This window comes from Nestor notabilis, unplaced genomic scaffold, assembly GCF_000696875.1.
Source record: "Nestor notabilis isolate BGI_N333 unplaced genomic scaffold, ASM69687v1 scaffold10314, whole genome shotgun sequence".
Classification (NCBI taxonomy): Eukaryota; Metazoa; Chordata; class Aves; order Psittaciformes; family Psittacidae; genus Nestor; species Nestor notabilis.
Window position 1 is genome coordinate 78,449 of NW_009926933.1, and position 22,728 is coordinate 101,176.

Here is a 22,728-nt window from a genome sequence, read left to right on the forward strand (position 1 = left end):
AGTTCACACTAGGCTGTCTAAGAATGACCATTTCATCTCATCTAAAAGTACTATGCAGCAAGGTGAATAATACAATATCATGCAGTAATTCAGAACTGTTTCATAGATGGGCTGCTCTTTCTTTCTATGGTGCCATTGCATCAGCTTCACCCTGAGAAAGGAAACATGAATATGTTTCTCATGAAAACTCCCACTGCACAGGCAAGCAAGGGCTACATGTCAGGAGTTATAGCCTTGGCTTCCTGATCATGGAGACATTTCTGCCTACAGCAGTATACAGCTGGTAAGACATATCAGGGGCATTCAGCTCCTGTACTGGAGCTGCTGATGTCTAACACATGCCTTGCTGCTGTCTCAGTTGCATGGAAACAGGAATGGCCAGGGGGTGTTTCCTCTCTTGATGCTTGGCAGTGTTACTACTTCTCTCCCTGAAGCTGCCGTGTTTCTCTACCAGAAATGGAGATCCTACAAAGTATCTTAGACCACATACCTAAATCTTAGACGGCTGAAATTAAAAAGAATTCACATCTAAATAATACACCACATATGAATGTTACCTATTGTACAACATCCTCAACAAAGGTCAGGTACAAGGAAGTCCTGGCTGACACAGACTCTAATTTCTGTTTTCCTCTGTAACCTCAGGAAAGTCAATTCAATTTTCTGTCTATTTTCCCCCACTGGTGTAAACAACACAACCCAGGGAGCCTTGGTCAGCAACAAAGAACTGTACTGCACTTGGAGCACAGAACAACTTCTAGAGCCAAATGGAAGGTTGTTGGAAGATCCTATGACTGGACCATTTGACAAAGCAGCTTCAGGTATGGCTCTTCATTCTTTAGCCCTAGCTTCCTCTGAGCAGAGGCTTTTTGGAGGCTTGTCAATAAGATCTATTGCTGCTTGGAGAGGCAGCCATCGCCATCCTGCACCAGGGTCCATCCCATTCATTTCTGTGGAGTTCATCCCAAAGACAAATGAACAAACTTTCTGAGGCAGTTGTACAAGTTGCTTATTTATGCACACAGTAAACCACAGGCACATACTGATAAACGATTTCTAATAACATACTCAGCTTCAGACTGACCAGGTCTGGTCTAGATGTATGATTTAATATTATCTGAAGCCCAATGTTGTCAGAAACAGAACAAATGCAACCGTCAGGGAAAAAAACACAGTAACAATAGTAGTAAAACTGCGATTCCTAAATGGTTCTGGGCTGAGATCCAATCTCCATCTGTATTTGTAAAGCTGCTATATGCCTTCATGGGTATGTGACAAACAAATTGGTAAACAAATATATACAGCATCCTAAGGAGGTGGCTGCTGTAGCTACCATGCAGCCTTTAAATGGCTACAGGTTAATATTTATTACTGGACATGCATCAGCAATAGTGGCAGGTCTTTATGGGTTGCACTGAGAAAAACATTACTCTCTTCCCCAAGTACAAGCATTGTTAATGTCCTTACACATGCTCTTTCTTCTGTTCCTGTATTTCTAATGAAAAGGTAGCACACAGAGTACAGGAGGAGCAAAGCTTGTACTGTGTTGTATTGCTGTATGCATTTTAACTGTTGTGCTTTCGGGTATCCGTTCTTGAAGCAACACTGATTGTTTTTGACAAAGAAAGGCAACTTTCTTTGAAGAAAGACTTCCCAACTAGTGCTATACAGGGGATGAAAGGGAGGAAGTATCTCAGAGTGTAATTCAGACTGTGTGTGTGCTCCATATATACAGGATTCAGGATACTCCTTCTAAAGAAACGTTCAACTGAAGCTTTTCCATAGTCTACAGCTTCTGTAAGCAACATAGCTAAGGTCTGCTACAGCAGGCTAGCAGAATGAGCGCATGTGGGTTTGCTTCCCTTGACCTTGTCTCACACAGTGTCACTTCAAAAACAAATAAAAAGGATTTCTCAGCCTTGGAGAACAAATCCAGATGTACCCATTCTGCTACAACTTTCAACCTCAGCAAGCCACATTTGAGGTCTGATTTGCTATGCAGATGTCCCTCACAAGAAGAAAGGGCAGGGGTTATGTGCAACAACAGCCCCTCTTAGCTCAGATTAACTCAGATGGAAATAACATCACAGTCAGCTTGGGTTTGGAGTTATTCAACACAGGCTTGGCAAAATTATTCTGATCTGTTCTCATAGATGGTAGAAGGGATAGAAAAAGAGATAGAAACACAGGACTGGTAGGGACAACCTAAACCACTGTCACATGGAATCATGGAGGAAGGATAGAAGGGAGATTAAAGAGAGTAATAAATTAAAATGGAATGTTAATTAAAAAGGTGCATTTGTTTAAGCATTTTTGATAGAGAAAGGTATCTCTCTTTTCCTACAGGGCTTTGCAAGGCTTCTCAAAGGTCCAGTGACTGGCTCTCACCTGTGAGCCCTGCCCACAGTAGTCTAAGGAAGTTTCTAATAGGAGCTGGAGAGCGTAAGCAGTGATATCTTGCCCATCTCCTGTAGTATTTCTGCTTTTACTATAAACGTATCTTCCCACTGAAAGTGCTTTTTATCTCTGGCATCAGAAGAAGTGAGAGATGATGAAGGGAAAGCCTGCTTAGCCACCACCTTTAAGTGGTTGTTGTTTTTCTACTCTGTGTAGCAGATCAGCAAGAAGTTTTGCATTTTAAAGAGTTTCTGATGCTATTTCAGCAGTTTCTTTCATTATTAAGCTGTATTCAGCTACTTCCCTCCTTTTTTCTATTTCTCTAACTTCTCTTGTCAGATTAAAACTAAAATAAAGATGCCAGACAGCAAAAGAAAGACAGGACTAAGCACAATTCCCTAGAGGTTTCTTCTTTGTCTTTCTTTTTTTCTGGCATTATATTTTTGTGCCCCTCTGTAACAAAGGCCACTGCCTTTCCAAATGGCTTGGATAGGTTCTCTCTACAACAAATCACATTTTATTGAACTGACAGAGAAAACTACTGCCTGGAAATCAAGAGATAGTCACTCCTGAATCACTACCTATGACACTATGTGGCTTTGTGATCTGGGGAGTGAATGCACCTTTCCAACTGTTAACAAATGGATTAGCTGCAGTGAATATTAAGGAGATTATTAGTACTGTTACCACATAAAGCAGAACCTCTGGGTCTTTCTTTACTTACTCCTTTCAGATTAAGGTCTTGATCCCACCATGACCTCTGTATTGCAGAATTGCAAGAAGGAGTACGAGCTGCTTGAGGTCGCCACAAACGATGTGACAACATAGCGCCTTGGACTCTGCAGCCATCAAAGGGCTGTTATTATATCTTTAAGAATCAGTTTTGCTGGGTTAAATTTTACAAGAGATTCCTGAAAAATCTTCATTCAGCTGCTGGTGGAGGCAGATAGTTTACAAAAGACAAATTTCATGTCAAATATAAGCTAAGACTGTGTTTCAAAAGACGAACTCAAACCACTGTCTGTTCTGTTTCCTATCTGTTGTACACAGGAGTGGAAAAAATTACAACTAGAAGACCTAAAAATAAACGAGTGGTACTGACAGTGGGAGCCTGGTCTAAGCTTGTTTATTTTCCTGGTGGTTTTTCACCTCTGGAGATATCAGCCCAGTCTCTGAAGGACAGTTCAGAAGGACAAAAAGAGAAGTTTTACTATGGCAATTCTGTCAAGTTTATGAACACTGAAAATTGGTGAGGCATCAGTCCATTTTTTAGGTAGAAGTCTGTGTGGTTCGCCTTTAATTCAAAACCCAGAGGTTTCAAAAGTCTCAGAAATTTAAGACTGAACATAAATGAGGAGATACTATAACGGTAGATGTCCTGCTTGTACTCATCGTGTTCAAAATCTTGTATTTTGGTATGTATACTCATTTGTTCATTTCTGGTATACAAATGTAAATGTTGCTAAAATATTCAAAGGTTACATAAATGTTTAAATAATTACAGAAGCATTTCTAGGAGCAAAAGGATTTTTTTCCCGTATCTCCTAAAGGAATTTCAAGTTCAATGAAAAACTTCACAGGATAATTAGTAAAGAATAGTGATGTTCAGCACTTTTCAAATATGAAAATACTCCTAGTATTTCAGCTCAGCATCATCACTTTTACACACCAGAAGGGCAATTGAAGCTCACGGAGGTTAAGATTTGTGAACAAGGTCATTCATTCCATTAAGGAATACAGAGCACTGGAATGACTTATCCACTGAATATACATAATATATAGAAAATATGAGACAGTGATAATCATTTCACAAGCTTTTTAGACAATCGTTTAGAATTTTGTAATATTCATGTCCTTGCCATAGAATTTCTTCTAAGATTTTTTTTTAACAACATCCTCTGTAGAAAGGGAATTATCCTCTATTAAATTCTAGAGGGTTTGAGAGAGACTCTATATAGCTCTCTAGCCTTGATTCCAATTAAGCACTATGGTTTTATACATAAAGGAAATCCCATGCTATGTGAACAGCAGGCGATGGCAAGGATTTCAAAGCCTGGCTACATAAGCCTGAATAATCAGCAACCTACTACTGGAAAATGGAAGCTGTCCCAAGGTCCATACATAACTGCTTAAGTCTATAAGAGTTAAAGCTTCAGACCTGAGCAATTCCAGGATCTCTGAAATTATATTTACAGTTTTGTGACACTGTTTGAGCAGCCTTTAAAATGGAAGTATCCATTATAAGAGTTGTTAATTGCTACTGTGACTTGTCTTGCCAGAGTCACCCTTCATTCCCACTGACTACAACTGGAACTGTACTCAATGACTTGGAAAGTGAAGCCAAAAGCCCCCCTCACAGGGTGATCATAAAGGTAAATTCAGTAATGCAAAATTAACACTGATAAGACCCTAATCTTAATAAATGAAAAGTTTGATTTTTCACATTACATGCAAGAATAACCCTGAGAGTTGTTTTTACCTATCACCCACCAAAACAAAAAGAATCAATTTGTTTCTTGAACAGTTGACAAATAATTACTCCTATTCTGGAAGCAGTGACGAGGGAGCAGCACAGGTATTGCACTTTAATAACTGATTTAAGCCTTATTCTGCCTCGCTTAGACCTAACTGTCCAGAGCTTTCAGTGGATAACACAGCTTCTGCGTTGGTGTTGCTTTGTGCTTGTAAACGGCTGCCACATTCCAAATGTGGTTTCAATCCCTGCAATCAGTCCTCAGGCAAAGTTCCCAGCAACCCACACTAATACCACCGGGATCAAGCCCTGAGTGCTGGAAAACTCTGTAAAATCAGGACCACAGTTTAGAAGCAATTTGGCCTCTCTCTGCTGAGAAGGGTCTGCATTTTCAGTATCAGCAGCCAGATTAGCAAAACTACGTAGGAAAACCCCAAAGCTAGAGAGCATTTCTTAGGGAAAAGGCTGTACATTATCTAATCTCATTACAAAGATTCGGCTGGCAGCTTTACAGAGCAGAAGCAATACATTTAACTAACTGAACCTCATTCACTACGACAGAACTGAAAGAGTAAAAGGGGCACAAAATGCCAGCTGAGACTGGAGGGCATCTACTTGGTCCCAAATGACCAGCTTTAGAAGCTGAACTGTAGCTGCACTGAGCCACAGGAGCTCTCTGCAGCCAGCATTACCACGTAAACCAAAATCTGTCTTGTTTTGTGCACTCTCGAGTCAAGTAATTTCTGAAAATGGGGCTGAATGGAGTTTGGCTCCTACTCACTAGGGATATGCCAGACTATATATGCAGCATGGTCCTAAATATCTTGCTTGGCAAAGCAGGGTAACAGGGTGAATGCTGGGACTTTTAATTCCATCTATGCACTTTGGACAGTAGTTGCACGTTTGAGAACATCACAATGCTTTAATTTTCTAACTTGATACGTATCTACAGTGTAAAATGCACAATATGTAAATTACAGCTATGAGCAGAAAAGGAAATGAGAAGTGAGCCATTGTTTCTTCTGACTGGGTAACACTGCTTATCTTCCCATCACATCTATAGCTGTCACAAGACTGATGTTATTTCTTCCATTCACTTCCCCAGTCTTCATCTTGCAGCTTTGAAGCTGATTTTGAAGCACCTTCTGTGGAACTGGGGGCACTGTTCTTGCCACTCCACTGATCTTTCATTTGGGATGTACAGGTTCTCCATACAGACATCAGTAACACGGGTAGTGAGCTGGGTGAAGGCATGTGATGATGGGGAAAGAAGTCTGCAAGGATATGGTTTAGAAGTCTCTTTAGCTGCCCTTGAGATTTTTGCATGTTATGTGATGGCAAGGTAGTTACAACTTTTATTGCTGCATTTGAGTACCTCAGACCATGTTGATTTTGAGTTTCAATTTCCATAAAGGCTGACTGCTTGAGGAGCAGTGGCATACATTAATGATACATCTTCCAAGAAAGCTCCATGTGTTGCTGGCCTATATATGTTGTATTTGCATCTGACAGAAGTGTATGCTAAAGCTCCATTTTTCTTGAGCTCCTCTGAAGTTTTTCCTCTCTACTGACGTATATTGATCCCAGTAAATCACAGGACTATGAAAGTATGGAGGAGTACAAGGAGGTGGGCTTTCTATTTGCAATTCTATTCAGTAGGTAACGTAACAGATTTACCAGAAGAAAAGCCTACAAAATCACAGGTCTTCAGAAAGCAAAATGATGTCATTTCCATGCTGTGATTTCTTTCCTGTTTTTAAAGCTTTTCAGATTCACACAAATCACAGGAACACACAGGAACACACAGAAGAGGGAAGAGGAGCCATCAGAGCAACAGTTTGCGGGGTATGGACTCACAGAGATACAGCTTTTGCTTTTGAGGCTTTTCGAGGCTATATTGGGGTATGGTGAGCAGGATCTGTATTTGCAGTTCCTCAGCTACTGAACATAAACTTCAGGAAGGTGATTTGTGGCGGCCCCTGGGGATATCTGCACCATGAAATGGATGTGACAGAGATCCCACGCTTGTTCTGAGCCTGGTATATAGCCCTGTGCAGAGACCCTGGCTCAGGACCCAAAAGCAGCGTAGCTGAGAATGAACACGCAAGCACCTTACAAGTAGTCCAACTTTTCTACATTCCTTCTAGAAAGCTGCACAACTACTTTATTTATTAAAATGAGAGTACTGCTACAATTTTGACTGTGTGGGCTGAAGTATCTGAAAGAAGCATCAACCCTCCACGAGTAGCTGCCTGCATATTACAGTGGAGGAGGACTGGCAGTAGCTGCTGTTGTTTAGATTGACCCCTCATGCTCTCACTGAATCTTGCAGGACTGCCATAAAACCACAGAAGTGAGCATTACATTGAAGTGACTGCACAGAATATGGCCTGTCTATTATTAGACCATACCGGATTCCTGGAAACCTGGAAACTTCTCATTTCTCCCTTTGTTTTGTAACAGGGTTGAGTTAGGAATGAGACCTGTTTTAATCAGAAGTTTATCTACTTGCTCATTATTGAGCATGGTCATTTCTACAACAGTTGCACCCAGCCAACAAACTGTTTTATTTGACCTAAGTCAGTAATGAGAGATAAATCAACTGCATTATATTCACTGAAGGAGCTTTCTATTGAAAATTATTTTTATTGGAAATTGGAAATTCTTCCTTGATCAAAATAGTTGGTAGAAACAACCAGATCTTTCTAGACAAACCCTTATTTTTAGTTTCTCCTATAACCTGCACTAAAAGCATAATGTGAAGTCTTAAATCCTCTGAGTCTTGAAGGCTTTGCAGTAAAGCCCCACACAAAGAACATATGTGTATGCTGAGGTGCAGAAATGCGATGCAAGTTTGGACGCTTACCCTGACATATGCAGCAGGAGTTGAAAGGTATGAGGGCAAATGTAATGTGCCTGTGGTATGCCAGGGTTTCTAATGGGATGACATCTTCTGAAACCCTGCTTCCCCTTGAAATCACCATCTGCATCACACTTCACCACAGCCCATTGCATCATTATCTACCTCCAGATGCTGCTGGTGAGAAAGGCACAGGGAGAAACCTTAGATGCCATGGAAAGCTTTGTTTTGAGCAGACTTAGCTTTCCTGACAGACACTTATGAGATTTTCTTATTTTCATATTTGGCCATATCTGCTATAATGTTTTGCTGAACCAAGTACAATTACCCCGAAGCTATGGTTAGGACCAGAAGCATTGATTCTTTATGAGATCATTTCTGCAAAACTCATGTAACACCTTAATTTCAAGAAGAAATGGACCAGATCTTGAATTAGCCCTATGGAGAGCAACACACCAGATATTTAGGTGCTCCCTTAGGAATCTTGAGCATTTCCATATACTTTAGCACTACAGTATACCAGGTAAGGACAGGCACACCCTGATTCCCATACATCTTCATACAGGTTTTGACAGACCAATACATTTTGGCACTAGCACTTTCTTTAACATAACACTTTACACCTTTCCATCATACCAATGTTTCTGTCATCACCTGTCCCCATCTCACCATTCCCTGGATGCCTGTTTTATTCTCTCTTGGCTGCATGTCTGGAAAGTTCAAAGGGATCCAGGGACCAGCTGAGCCCTTCCAGTAAGTAGATCAGGAAGCAGACACTGGTCCTGCAGCAGGGTATTATCACCCATCAGTCCATCAGCTGATGGATGAGAAGCTGATCCCCACTCAGGTCATTATATTTACAGAGTGTGGGGACCTCTATCCTTGCTTATGCATGGATAACTGCACTTTTCCAGGCAGGCCTAATACAAGTAACAGGTAGGATGGTTTCCCTTAGTGGTGGAAATGTGTTTTTGAATTACAAAGTCTGGCATCCAGCCCTATACCTGGAGAGCAAGTGGTCATGTTGCCCAAGTATACAAGTATACAGTCACTGATTCAAGTCATCCATAGATCTTATTTTTGTTAAGCCTTTTTTTCTAGAATAGCCATAATGAAACATCAGGAAGCCTGAGGGAATCTCCCCACACCATTAAAATTTCAGGATGAGCTTTCCTGATGGCTTTTAATGAGGGCAACACTTTAATGAGTGCAGGATTGAGGCTCAAGAGTTCGAGTCTTTAATAACTGCCTGTAGCTCAGCAGCTCTGCTTGGAGCTGCATTCAACCTATACCAGCAGAAAAATGCATAACTCAACTGTTAATAAAAATACCTATGCATGTTGCTAACAAGTGGTTCCTCTGCCTATCAGAGAGAAAACAGTGTCTCTATATTCCATTTTAAAGTTTTAAGTTTTGCAAGTACTGGAAAGCAGGAAGAGCAGTGAAATTGCTTTGTGGTTAAATAAACAACCAAAGAGGTTGAAGCTATTTGTGTAAGACTGGGTATATTAAGACAGTAGCAAAGCATCATCTAAATAATGAAGTGCTGATGACTTTTCCTTAGTAAACAGGGTATTGTCATACAGTTCTAGAAATGCAATTTCAAAAAGAAATCACTACTATTAGTATCCGACTATTTATTTATCTCTTATATGTCCATATGTTAGCTCCCTTATTGGCAAACTGCAATATTCCTGCAACACGTGTCACACAGCATCTAGACTGACCTTTCATCTGAACAGATTCACAAACAGACAGCAGACATTTCAACATGAGTATGTGACTATTTGCTAAGAATTAATTTCATTTTATAAACTGTTTCCAGCACAAATGGCAAAATCTCCGAAATATTTACAAATCCTAAAAGACCATTTCATGTGAGCATCTTCCCTGATGCCAGCCGTACTCACCGTAAAGCTACTCATGTGTGTGATTAATTACTGGATTGGTCCTTTAAACAATATCTGTAACCTTGACAGGGATCTCTGTAAGTCCCATCACTATTGCTTTGAAAGAGTTGATTCCAGCAGCAGTTCCAGTCTTTTCTAGCTATTAAGCTGGAGTTCAACCATAAAACCCCCCAGCCAGATTTTCAGCCCCCAACAGTTCACTGTTGCTTTGATTTGGGATTTTGTTTCAAGTTCCTGTGATAAGAGACAGTCAGCTGTGACACTCTGTCCTGGATCTTAGCTCCTCACAGGAATTCCTACCATTCTTGCAGTGGCCTTTACCTATGGTTAATGTCATCCTTTACTCATCAGTCCTAATGAAAACAAGATCCCACTGTTCACTAACAACTACTGAGGGACATCTGAAAGGTAAGATCTGTGGTTCTGTTTCCAGTGACAACCAGAGCAGCTGCATGTGTGGACTTCTGTTATCTGAATCTGTGTTTTGATCTGAATACATCTCAAAGCTGTTAATGCATTTTAAAATGAAAATAAGCTAGTAAATAAGGTCTTTAGAGTATGGTTCAAGGCTAATACACTAAGTATCTAGCTTTTAATTTGCCAGTCATAAATAATAGCAATATAAGAAGAACACACTACCAGGTACACAGCATCCCCTCATGTAGCAACGGGATAAAAGCTAGTACAAGAATGATGAAATACAAACCCAAAATGTTTACAGTAGCTTCTGAAACAGACATAGCACTGAAGATTCCTGATTTTCATTCTCAAGTTCATAAGTAAGAGTTTTCAAACTGGCAACCTGACAAGGTATTACAAGTCTCCTGAAATTGTCCTCTAATTCAGAGTATGAAACCTCATCTGTCCTAGAAGCCATGTAAGCCAGGAACCTGGAGCTGCATTTGCCCTTGAGCAAACTGCAAAAAAGCACCAGCAAAAGCAGCCACATTCCACTTGAATTTCCAGGAGATTAAAAGGACCCTATGCATGCAACTGCAATTACTATGAGTGGATCCAGATATATGGATCCGATTGGTAAATTCCAACTTAGCCAAGTAAAATTTGGCTGTTGTTTCATTTTTAGTGCCATCATAAATTATGTGTCCATTTTTAAAAGGTTGGACCACTGTGTGAAGGTCTAGAGCATTCAAAGACTTTTAAAGTTCATGAAATCAACTGTAAATTTGGAAGCGAAGCATTGAAACTATGAGACAATAAAAGAAGTAAAAGGAGTAGTAGTCAGCAGATTAAGACAGGACACAAACTATGCACTGAGCTGCCTAGAGACCATGCTTATCACTGGGGAAACCATTACCTGTTATTTGCAGATATTTCTTAGGTTTAGATTTCCACTGGGCTCTGGTACTGAGAACAATGTAATTGCAGCCAAACAAGGCACTTTAAAAATTAATATAAATAAGCCTTTATCTGATAGCCATTCAAATTGCTGGGCAAGAAACATTACCTTTAGGCTCTTTACATGAACCATACAAATAGACACTTATTTACTTCACTAACTATGACAAGCCAAGTGCTAACAGGCACCAATCATCTTCAATTTCTAGCCTAATTCTGTTGTTTGCCTGAATCCAAAGTCATCAGGAGTTCCACACAACTGAAATCTGACAAAGATATCTGTGTGAACCTCCAGGTGACAATGAGTCTAAATATTAAATAGCTCTCATCAAGAACTCCTTTTTTTTTCTTAGTATGTGGTTTAACTTACTGTACAGGTTTTCATACCTGTAAACACGTTTTGGTTCTGCTGTGACAGCTACGCTTGGGAACATGAACTGGAAATGTATATGAACATTCTTAGTTTAACATAGTATGGTATGTTCCCAACACATATAATTTATGATTAAACATAAATTAACATGGACTTTAAAACAACAAAGCAACCAAAAACCAGAAAGGTTACTTCCAACAAGGTCTCTAAAACTGGTTTTACAAAGGAAGATGATATATATTAAAAGAATTTAACATAAAAGCTTGATGAGGAATTTCAAAATGAATGAAGGATGAAAGGCCTTTTGTTCCATCTGAGGCTCTCTGAGTGCTTTTTAAAATCAAAACCACTATGAACATCTCAATTTGACTTGAACCCCAAACTTCATTTCTCCATTTAAAGAAATCTTCTGGAAATGGGAACATTCTAGATGAAAAAAGAAGCCGTTTTTCCTTCATGATGATATGATTACACCTTTTTGTTCAAAGCATTTCACTGAACTCTATTTTTTAAGTAGCTGTATGTTTTATAGCAGTTAGCAGTCATGTCACAGATGCACTCCTCTAGAGATTCTGCATGTGTTTCTAAATACACAGAAGATAGTTTCTCTATTTATCTGAGTAATTTCAAAACATTTCTGAAGAGAAAGAAATTACACCTGAAAAATTTCTCTATCTGATTCTAATAAACACTGTGTGTTAGCCTCCACTTATTTGTTTCACTTCAACTTCAGAGTGGCTAGACAGAGAGGCTTCTAGAAGCCACTTAGAAGTGTTCTGATAGTGCAAAAAGGCTCCATTTTAAGAAACACTTTTAGTGCAGATAAATTATTTCTGTAGAAAATAAGAGAAGAGCACAGCATGGTCCCAAGTGCTAATCAAAGGACACAGTACTGCAAGGAAACATTCTTTCCAAACAAGTTGTTGGAGAACTGGAATAGTCCAGGCTGTACTGGACTATTACTGCAAGAAAACTCTCTTTATTTGTAAGGTTTGGGAATTTCACTTCTCCTTGATCAATATGCTCCAGAGCTATGAAACTCAGAAGCCATTTTTGCAATGGGACTTTTATTTGGGAAATCACTGTGATGTCATTTTCCATGCATCATCTGGTAATGTATAACAAATGCCCACCAGGTATATTTTTTTCCCCCGAATGGAAGAACTTAAAGCTGGTCATTTTCACTGTTAGAAAGAAGAAATCCCCATGGGGCTGGAATGATTTGGTGAAATTCTGTAAGCTGTTTAAGCGAGATGGCTAATCTGGATGATCACAGTGGTTCTTTTCTGAATGTATTTTTTTTAGCTTGTGAATGCTATCTTGAATTTTTTCTTACTTGGGAATGTGGTTTCCAATAATGTTACAATCAGGATGATCCCTAAACTAAATTTCACCTTCTACTTTGATTTGTAGTTAGGTGGCTACCTTAGGAAAAAGGTTAACAGGAATTCTTTGAGATTAAAAGCTCTGTAAAGCAGCTGATATATGGGAGCACTTCAAGCTCCAGCAAACTGGAGAGATTTGTTTGGCTCTGAAGGATTCACTGAAAGTAAAAAGCTTTCTGTAAAAGTCTTCTATAATGGCTTCATTAGTTCAAAGTATGACTATTTTTCCCACCTACTTGGTTACTGGTGTAATAAATGCTTCTACATAAATTCTTCAATAGTGCAGCAAACTGTTAGATCCTGCAAATTTACCAGAGTTTTATTGCTTTCCATGAACCTACAAACCGAACTGACTATAATACATAACACTGCAGCAGTAGGATTTGTATACTAGACATCAAGAGGGCTGATAGCATATTAAGGACACCTAAAGAGTATCATCACAAAGCCCATTTTACTATATGCTGTAAAATAATGTAATATAATAAAATCCCTATTCAAAAGAGCTTATAGGCCAAGGGTAAAACCACCCTCATTCAAAGACCACGTACCATGGAAGTCCTGTGCGGAAAGTGCAACGGGAATCATGCAGAGTATCGTCTTTGAATTGATTCCCTGCACAACGGTGAATTTCCTCCAGGGCTTTGACTACGTATTTATAGCAGAAAGGGAGCTGTGTCTTGTATAAGACAATACTACCCCAGTGGTGTTTGTTACTATGCAACAATAAGCTGCTGGTGCTAAATTGATGGACTGGTCACATGAACGCTTTCTACCCACTTCTGTGCAGAATCAAGTTGTTAATTCAAAACAGCTCTCAGCAAAATGTGAAGTCAACCAGGATGACTTTGCATTGCAGTTGCTGGAGAATGCTCATCCAATCCATTCCACTGCTGCAGCTGTGGGGGTGATAATCACAGCTGGAAAGGTGATAAGAAACTTCTGGAGAAGCAGAACTAACAGCAGAGCTGGTTTTGCAATGAATTAACTGTGCACAGAAGACTTGAGGTAACTTCACCAAAACTTAAAATTAGGACACAAAAAAACTCCACTGAAATTCTACTGAAACTGTGTGGTGGCTGTACTGTTGCACCTAACTCTCTCTCTCCTTAAAAACCCCTCTCCTGATGCTTTTGAAACAGTAGTGCAATTAATTTGCAGGCGCTGAATTAGTGGCTCTTCCCAGGCTATTATCCTTCTGTGTATAAAAAGATATGAAATTTCACAAGCCAATACATGGCATGAACTTACTTTAATGACGTCTTCATCAGAGGATTTGCACTCAACTGATTCAGAGATGTCTGTCACAGCGCTGTTCTCCTCAATGGAGACCACTTTGATGGGCACTGCCACTGTTTTGCCTGTGAGAATCGCGGTGTTCAGGATTTCCGTGTCCTGTACACAAAACAAAGCACAGCACTGTTCAGAGATGGCCAAAGAGACTTCCAAAAGGCAAGCATCAGCTCTTCAACTGGACTTATACTCAAGAAAGATGCATTATTTCTCAGTGGCTGATGATCTAATCTCATCTTCAAATAGGTAAAACTGGGTAAAACATAGTAACCCCAATTCTATTTTATCTGCTGCATAAACACAGCTGCATTGCAAGCTGTTAAATAGTGCGCAACATGACTGCAACTAAACTCAGTCCAGGCAAGTACACAACACAGGTACCTTCTACAAGGTACTTTTCCCAATACTTACTTTTCAAAACATGATTTCAGAGTATTTACAAAACTGGATTTGATTGGCAATGTTTGGGACAGGATACAAAAGCCTCGAAAGTAATATTGCTCTTTGAATCTAAGCCCACTGTAAAAATGGAGCCTCTCTGTGAACTCTGTGTCTGGAACTGTTTCAAGATTGTTTGATTTCCTTTGATATGGCCAATGAAGCAATGTAAGGAGTCCAGAAGGAGTTAGTGATGTTATTAACTGCAGGGAAAATAACAAGGAAATTTGAAGTTTAAACTTGGGCCGTGGCATATAAAAGCTCTTCAATGAACTATCAACTAAGCTAACTCTTCTAACTCCTGAACCGTTTCAGCATCACTGTATTCCCAAGATTCCAATGCAGGAAGAACTTAGATGTTTACTCCAACTTCCAGCTCTATAAAGTGTATAAAATATTCAGCAAAATCCTCAGCACCAAAGCCATGAAGACTGCAGCCACTGATGTCAACAGCAACAAAATGGGGCATGGATGCTGTTGATACTGTTTTCAGTTCAAGTTTAGTGAGTTTGAAATCTGAGTTAGATTTCCTTTTCACCTTGAAACTTGTTCTCCTAAAGCTCCCAGAGGAGATCCCTCCAAACCTAAAAAAACCCCCAACCTGTTAGAAAAGTAAAAGCCCTAAATAATTCTTAAGGCTAATATGAAAACAAAGCTACCCAACATAGTAAATCAGAGCCAGGTTTATAAATAACATTGTTGGAAAGCCTAAGGCCAATCTTGGGAACTCCTGAATTTCGAAGGTGGAGACCACCAGCAGCCATTCCCCACACAAATCCTGCCAGATACACAGCATTTCTGAGCAAGGGTGCTGTAGTGAAATGCATGCCTTTTGAAGCTTGTTCCAGAAGTATTTCTTTCCATGTATTAGCATTTTGATAAGCCCAGAAAGAGATGCAAAGAAGCAGATCTCAACATTTGTGAAATGAACTCAGTCACAAACCCAACTCTCTTCTCTCTGCAGACTTTCAAAGCAATAAGCATTGAATAACCCACATAAGTTCACCAAAAGCAGGTTTAAAGATACTTTCTGCTGTGTATTTGGCTACTGCAAGTGCTGTACGTCCTTTTAAATTACCCTTCTGCCTCAATCCCTTAAAGCCTTATATTTTCTGACTCTGAGTGTTAAACACTGCAAACTAAGGACTCAAGGGCAAAGGAGCAGCAAGGAAGTTTGTGGAAGTGACAGGGCAGCTTTCCAGGCTATCTTAGCTCTGTTTTGAAATGATTCTATTCAGATCCAATTTTTCCTTTTGTTTTTTTTCAGATCCAATATGTATTACTGATAGAGAAATCTAATTTAAAGGGACAAGCGCAGAGGAAGAGAAATCCTATAAATAGAAACAAGTTTCTGATATAAAACCTACCTTGTGGCTTAGGGATTTACCTATATTTGCATTTAATGGTAATTTATTAAGTTCAAGACATATTAGAAAATCATGCCCACATGAAACAGAAAAAGAAGCAAGCCCTGTGCCACTGTCAAGAAGATAAAAACAAAGACCTGATTATGCAATGAGGTGAAACTTTTGTGCCACAAGCAGCTGCATAAATTCATCATTCAGGTTTAGCTTGCAACAAAGTGCCTGGGAGCCACTAGAACTCCCTCCAGCTCAGCTTTGCTCGTGCCTGCAGTGTTGAGAAATCAGTGGCCTTAACATGAATTGAAATATTAAGAAAAACCGGAGAGAAGACAAGTGGGAAGGCCAGCAGACAAGATCACAAGGCACTCTGGCATGCATAAGGATCCTGTGCTCTGGATTTCCCAGCCCTGTGTATCACCAGGACAAGACCAGCTGCTCAGTGCGCTCTGGCGTCACCGTGGGTGATGGCGAGACTGCCAGCAGCAGCATCAGCATCTGAATCATGTCTGCTGCACCACCAGCCAAGGCTGCAGCTAAGCTCTCAGGCTACACCACAGCACCACAAGAACACCAGAGGATTAAAATCTGGTACTGGAGATAGGGTTTAAAAAAATGGGGTGCAATAATGTCATATGCAAATTGCTTCTTTTCTGTAGGAAGAGCTGATCTGATAAATACAGGACAGAAAAGATTCAACTGGAAAAGCTGCTCCCAGAAAAGCATTTGGGAACTATAGTAGATCACAAACTGAACATAAGTGAGCAATTGAATGTTGCTGTGGTTAAAAACTAAAACCAAATCAACCAAAGAACCCTCCTGTGACAAATTATATAAAAAGGAGCATCACCTGTCAGATGTGAGGTGTTCCTACTCAGCACTAGCAAGGCTGCAGCTAGGACTGTGTCTGCTTCTGAGAACTGTACTGCCAAGAAAAACTTTCTCAAGGGAAAAGAATTAAAAAAGAACAAGGAGAATAAATCAAAGACTAGAAAATAAGATCCATGAGGAATGACTGAAAGAATTGGGATTGTTTAGCCTAGAAAACATTATGGAGAAAGATGATTACTGTCGCCATATACATAAAAGTCTTCGAAAAACGAGGCAGAATCAATTACTTTCCATGTTCATGGACAGGGCCTGAGGTAATGGTCTTAAACTGCAAAGAAGATTTGTTTGACATTAAGGCAATCTTTATTATAAAAATGATAGAGACTTGACAAAAAAGGCTGGCTGTGGCAGAAGAAAATGCACAGACTAGCCTAATATCTTTGAAGAACTAGTTATATGCATGGTTCAGAAATAATCTAGGTTCTTTGAGTCAGGTAGAAGAGGAAAGGGAGCAGACGACCTCTTGTGCTTCCCTCCATCCCTTTATATCAGTCTCAATTTTTTCCAAAATTGAATGATAACATGATAACCTATGTGTCCTGTATTCGAAATAACCCTATCCTGCTTCTCCCATCCCAAATAAAATGATCCTTCTTCACTGGACAAAATGATCTATATCTCCAAAATGGAAAAGCCTGGCAGGCAAATGTCACTGATATTCCTGCTTTCTGCACTACATAGAGCAAAGCTGATGTACCAATTGTTAAGTAATAATCTCTCACTTCTATTTCTCTCTTTCCAATAGGTCATTATTGCTGTATCTGAATTCTAAGTGGCTTTGATATAAAGCCATTATTAAAAAGGTTAAGAAACCTTTTCAAATTTCCCAAGACCTTTCTAGCGAGAAGACAGAAAATTTGGCTACCAGCACATTATCAGCAATTAGAAACCTCAATCTTCTGCCCTTTGCTAATGGTTTCATTAAAGGAAGTAGTGTGCATTTGGATGAATTTATTTCAATTAATAACTTCAGAGGTGCATCTCCCCCAAAACTGTAAAAGGCATCGTTTGTTACGATTAAGGGCTACTGAAATTTTACATCCCTTCTCTGTAGCCCAATATGAACTTCAGGAATTTCAAATTCATGACGCGCACAAAGGAAACAGAAACATTGTGGTTATTATCCTCTAGCCTCATAGCTAGCATCATCACAGTTATCAGAGATCCTCACCACTGGGAAGCAATCAGTAGCCACCCAGCTACAGCTTTGAGCAGAGATGGAAACCTTCATATTTCATCTCCACTGAAAGCACTCATAACTCATTGGTAATACGCAGATTAAGAAATACTGAAGTATAAACAATTAATATCATCACACTATGTTAAAAGCAATCTTCAAATCTACCACTCCCCGTACTTAGTCTGTAAGTGCCCCACGCTATTCAACTGTGATAGGTAAAAAAAACAAAGAACCAAGTCTTGATTCTATTGCCTTTTTGTTTAGAACTAAAATAGAAAAATGTCTCCCCTATATCCCTGTATATGGAATAGCCTTATGGCACAACTTCTGCCTCCTCTGTTTCCTTTATATTGCTGCAATAAAGCCAAAGGCTTTAATGTAACAGAGAATTGACCCATTGTCTGCACCCATACACAAGCTGTTAGGCAGAAAACTCTAAATAATGTATGAAAGGATCCATGGTCCAAGACTTCTCAAAAGCTGAACTGAAACTCAAAAATAAAAGGAGCTTAAATAGAACTCTATCTGTCTGTCTGTTCTGCAATGCTGAGCTCTCTGAATGTGCTCTCTGAATGTGCACCACAGACAAGAGGGCTCTGGTTCAGCACCAAACCCATTTGCCTTGCATTCTGCACCTCCTTTAAGACCCTTGATTATCCACTGATAAGCAGAAACAGTAGCTGAACCTTTAAGGATATGTCAAGCAACATTAGGAAAACAGTTGTTCTCACATTAAAACAGGAAATACAACAGGTGATATAGGTGATGATATATGTTTTATTTTAAAACACAACATACTCTTCTGTTTGCAAGCTAATTTGGGAGTATACAAACAAGATTACTAAGAAACCTTTGGAGAGACTAAGAAGTCATTTAAAATGAAGGTGCTTTTCAAATTTATACTATCTTGGCCATTTCCATGTTCTTTAATTTTTAAAATCCCCCAAGAACTAATCTACTTTCTGTGCAAGCAGCAACTGAAGTTTTAAAATCAAATCTCTTTTGTGTGACAAAAGACTGAAAGCATCTGATAGCAATGGTTGGACTTGTTTCCAACAGATTAAAGAATAGGGAAAGTAGTGTAAATTGAAAAAACCCAGAAAGAGGATGAGTTATAAGTCAGCATCAATATCCAAGTTGGAAGGAAGTTCCTGTAAGTATATTACAAACTGTAAAAAAGCAAAGGTTGTCATTTCCGAAGTTAAAATGGAGAACTGTACAGATAATTCTTATTGTCACAAGAGGGAAATTTGAGCTCTGAACTTCTTTGGAAGCCTCAAACTGTCGTTGCACCACAATGACCAAATCCCAACATCATTTGACTCTGATATTGCAGAGACAGAGTTGGTTTTCTTTTATGAAGGACTACCTAATCCTCATTAGAAAGATTGTTTCCTGTTACCAGGGCATCCCTTCGATTAATACAGCATACAAAGGAAATAATTACTATTTAAACATATTTAATTAGCAAACAGTAGCACTAAATCTTCATGTTTCTCTAATGGTTAGAGGAAGACTTCAGAGGTTAGACATAAGGTTTTAATCAAAGAAGATATTCAAAAACAAATCATTGAACTGTGTAAGAAATTACTTTAAAAGTTTATTGGTAAGTTTTAAGCTAGATCTCATAAACAAAACTGAGTGTCTTTACCCAAAATAGCATTTTCCTTATCCACTAACAAAATATCTCCTCTTCCCCAGCCAGCCAATATCTTGTGTACTAGCTCAAATCAGCATTACATTTGTTTGCTCAAAACACCAACCTTTTGCAATGGCCCTGAACCATCAGACTCTGCATCAAGGACACAGAATCATACCTGTCTACACAAACCTTCAGCATGCTTCAGAAATTAAGCCAGGAGGCCACAACCTGGTACCTACTACAGATAAAGAAAAGCTTCTCTGCTGGCATATTTATACAGCAAATGTGGTACTCCATGCCCAAAGCAGGAGCAACTTCCACTGTTCATCCACCTTCACCTGATAAACAGATAAAGAAAGTGAGAGGACTGGGCAGCTTTCACACCTCTTTATAGCTAAGCATTTGATAAGCTGTGACTCAAGTGCAACTAATAAGGACAAAGGGGTGTGTCCATTCATTTCCCTGCATTCCTGATTTGGAAAAACAAAACGAAGATTTAAGCAAGAAACCAACAGGCTAGAACTGGTGAGTTCTATCAGTCTAGTGGTTTGGAACTCCCCTGTCTGTGCCTGTAGCAAGTTACCACCACTGCAAATCTTGCTATTACATTTGAGTAGATCAGGAAAAGAATTAATTGTAATTTCAAAGAAAATGGTAAGATTGGAGTCAGGCAGGGAGTCAGACACTACTTTATATCACATTGAGACCTGAGTTCAGTGAGACAACTATACAGAACTTGATCTGTATCACTGCTCTGCAGGAAGTGTCTGAGCTTTCCTGCTTGGAATTGATGTTATGATTCAGAGTACCATAAACTTCTGTTCATAGGCTGGTCTTTGTTCTATCAGGGTTAATTTGGATGAAGTCCATTAGCAGTAGTATTGGTCTAAACATTTTCTTCCACAGCTGCACACATTGTGCTACTTCACCAAAAACTCAGAAGTGATTTTCAGAAAAATCAGTGCTTATTTAGAAAGGCAAAATAACATCCAGAAAGCTCATGTATTCGAGACAGAGCTGAGGAGAAGCGTGTGCTCATATTTGGTCATTTGAAGTTAGGGAATACTACAGTTAACTCTGCAGGAATCTCACATTTTATTCCTTCCCTCTTTCAGCCAGGGAACTTCCACCAATGTCGGTGGGAGCTCTATGCAAAGAGCAAGAATACAGGATACAAGCCTTAGTTGCTTGAATTTAGCTGAAGAGCAAACCTTATGTTCATCCAACCTCTCAGTTGTAAGAAGGCAAGCATTCAGCCATGACTAATTTAGGAACTAATTCAACATTAAATTGCAGCAGAATGAGGAAGCAAAGTGACAGCTGTTTAATTAAACTGTAAATCCGATTAGATGGTGTTATCAAGAGAAATCCATGGAAGCCTGAGGTCATGAGAATGGTCCTGTTTACAGGCTGAAAATTCTCCTAGTAAAATCTCATAGAATGATGTTAATCATAGCTTAGCATTGTGATTTCTCCCTCACACAAACACACCACCCTTGAGTAACAAACGTATGCTGTCGACCTGAAGGAGTGACACAGTTATGCCAAATATGTTTTAATTTAAAAGGAAAGTTTCTTGAAAAAGTTCCTGGAAAAGATGCAGTTGGGCACTGCCTGCCTATAAAATCAAACCAGTATTTGTCTCAGGGAAAAAGGACAGAAGCAGCAAGTCCTTGCATGCTGCTGACAGCACTTGAATCAGTGGAGACAATGCCTACGCAGGAGAGCTCCAGGAGCTGTACTGTGCTTCAACTACTGTTCAACCCATCACCCTTGATGAACAGTGACACCTTGGCAACACATTTACAAGAGAAGAAGATAGAGATGTGGGAGATGAGATAGAAAGTAAACTCCACATGCGCCAGTTGCAAACACCATAAATAGTCTACTGATGAGCACTAAGTTATGCATCACAAGTTTCCAGGGCATCCTAGTTAGAGCCATGCACAGAGCTGTACTGCACTGCAGACAACTGTTAATGCTGATTTGTGAGTCTAGTAACACAATGGCTGTAGATTTGAGTTATTAATACTACTAAGATTACAGCTGATTAACGAAATAACATTGTTAGGCAGCAGACTGTTTATCTACATAATCCTATGATTAAAAGTGAATTATACATTGTGCTTTGTGCCAACTGGACTCTCAGGAACTCCACATTCATGGACAGTATATACAAGAAGGGAAAGAAGCTGACATGTTGTTTTCAAATTCTTAGCACACACTTCAGAAGAACAGGATTGTTTCTACAGACCAAAGAGTCTGCATGATTGAGGACCCCCCTGAGGCAGTCACTCCAAAGGCAAAATCTGTTGGTGGGAATTTGATCTGCTCTTTCTTTCACTTAAGGTCCTTTCCAACCTTAACTATTCTACAAGTCTATGATTCCATTGCTACTGGCCCATCACATGTAAATCCTGCTCTGCTTCCTTCATCAGTTTATAACATGAGAAATTTTACTTCATGAGTACTATCACATTGCACAAAAAAAAAAAAAGGATAAAGCTGTTAAACAGTAAAACCAAAGGGGAACAAACTGCTTACTTAATACATCCCTCAGTATTCAAACATGGATCTAGGTGGAATCCAGGTTACTCCCTGACTCCTGGGTTCATATTGCCAAGGAAAATGTAAACTAATCAACAAATCAACACTGGTGAAAAATTAGGCCATTCAAAATCGATATAAGAAGCAGATCTATTCAATAAAAGTTGCCATTTCTGCAGTCCTTTTCTGGTGAGGATATCAGAACAAAGGATCTCGAAGTTTCTTTTGGATACTAATTCTTTTCGACACATGACAACACTGCAAGGTATCTTCTCTTTATTAAATCTTTGTTAAATGACCAACAATGTACATGGCACAAAAATTAAGGACAATACCTGCCCTGAAGAACAAATAATGCAGAAGTCAAACAGAGATAAAACATCACCCCTGGAAAGACCCAAAGGTGGACGTTGGCATTGTTCTGTCCTTAGCATGCACAGTATTTGCTTGAAGACCTTGATCAACATGATGTCTGTGGGTCTCAAGGAGTCTTAAAGAAGGTAAGTGGAGGAAATGTGGAAACAAGGACATAAGGAAGGGATTCAGACTCATAGTTCTCACCTCCCAGAAGAGTGGCTTTGACCATCATCACTACACAGGTAAAGCCCATCAATACACAGCC

The 22,728-nt window shown here is 39.4% G+C and overlaps 1 protein-coding gene across 1 annotated transcript in view; it reads right to left on the minus strand.

Moving 5' to 3' along the window:
- The window catches only part of TMEM132C (transmembrane protein 132C), a 157,090-nt gene that overhangs the window by 13,524 nt on the left and 120,838 nt on the right, over positions 1 to 22,728 (minus strand). The window contains exon 5 of the mRNA XM_010013827.1: positions 14,006 to 14,149. Within this exon, the coding sequence (XP_010012129.1) occupies positions 14,006 to 14,149 (144 nt within the window). The remainder of the gene's footprint in view (positions 1 to 14,005; positions 14,150 to 22,728) is intronic.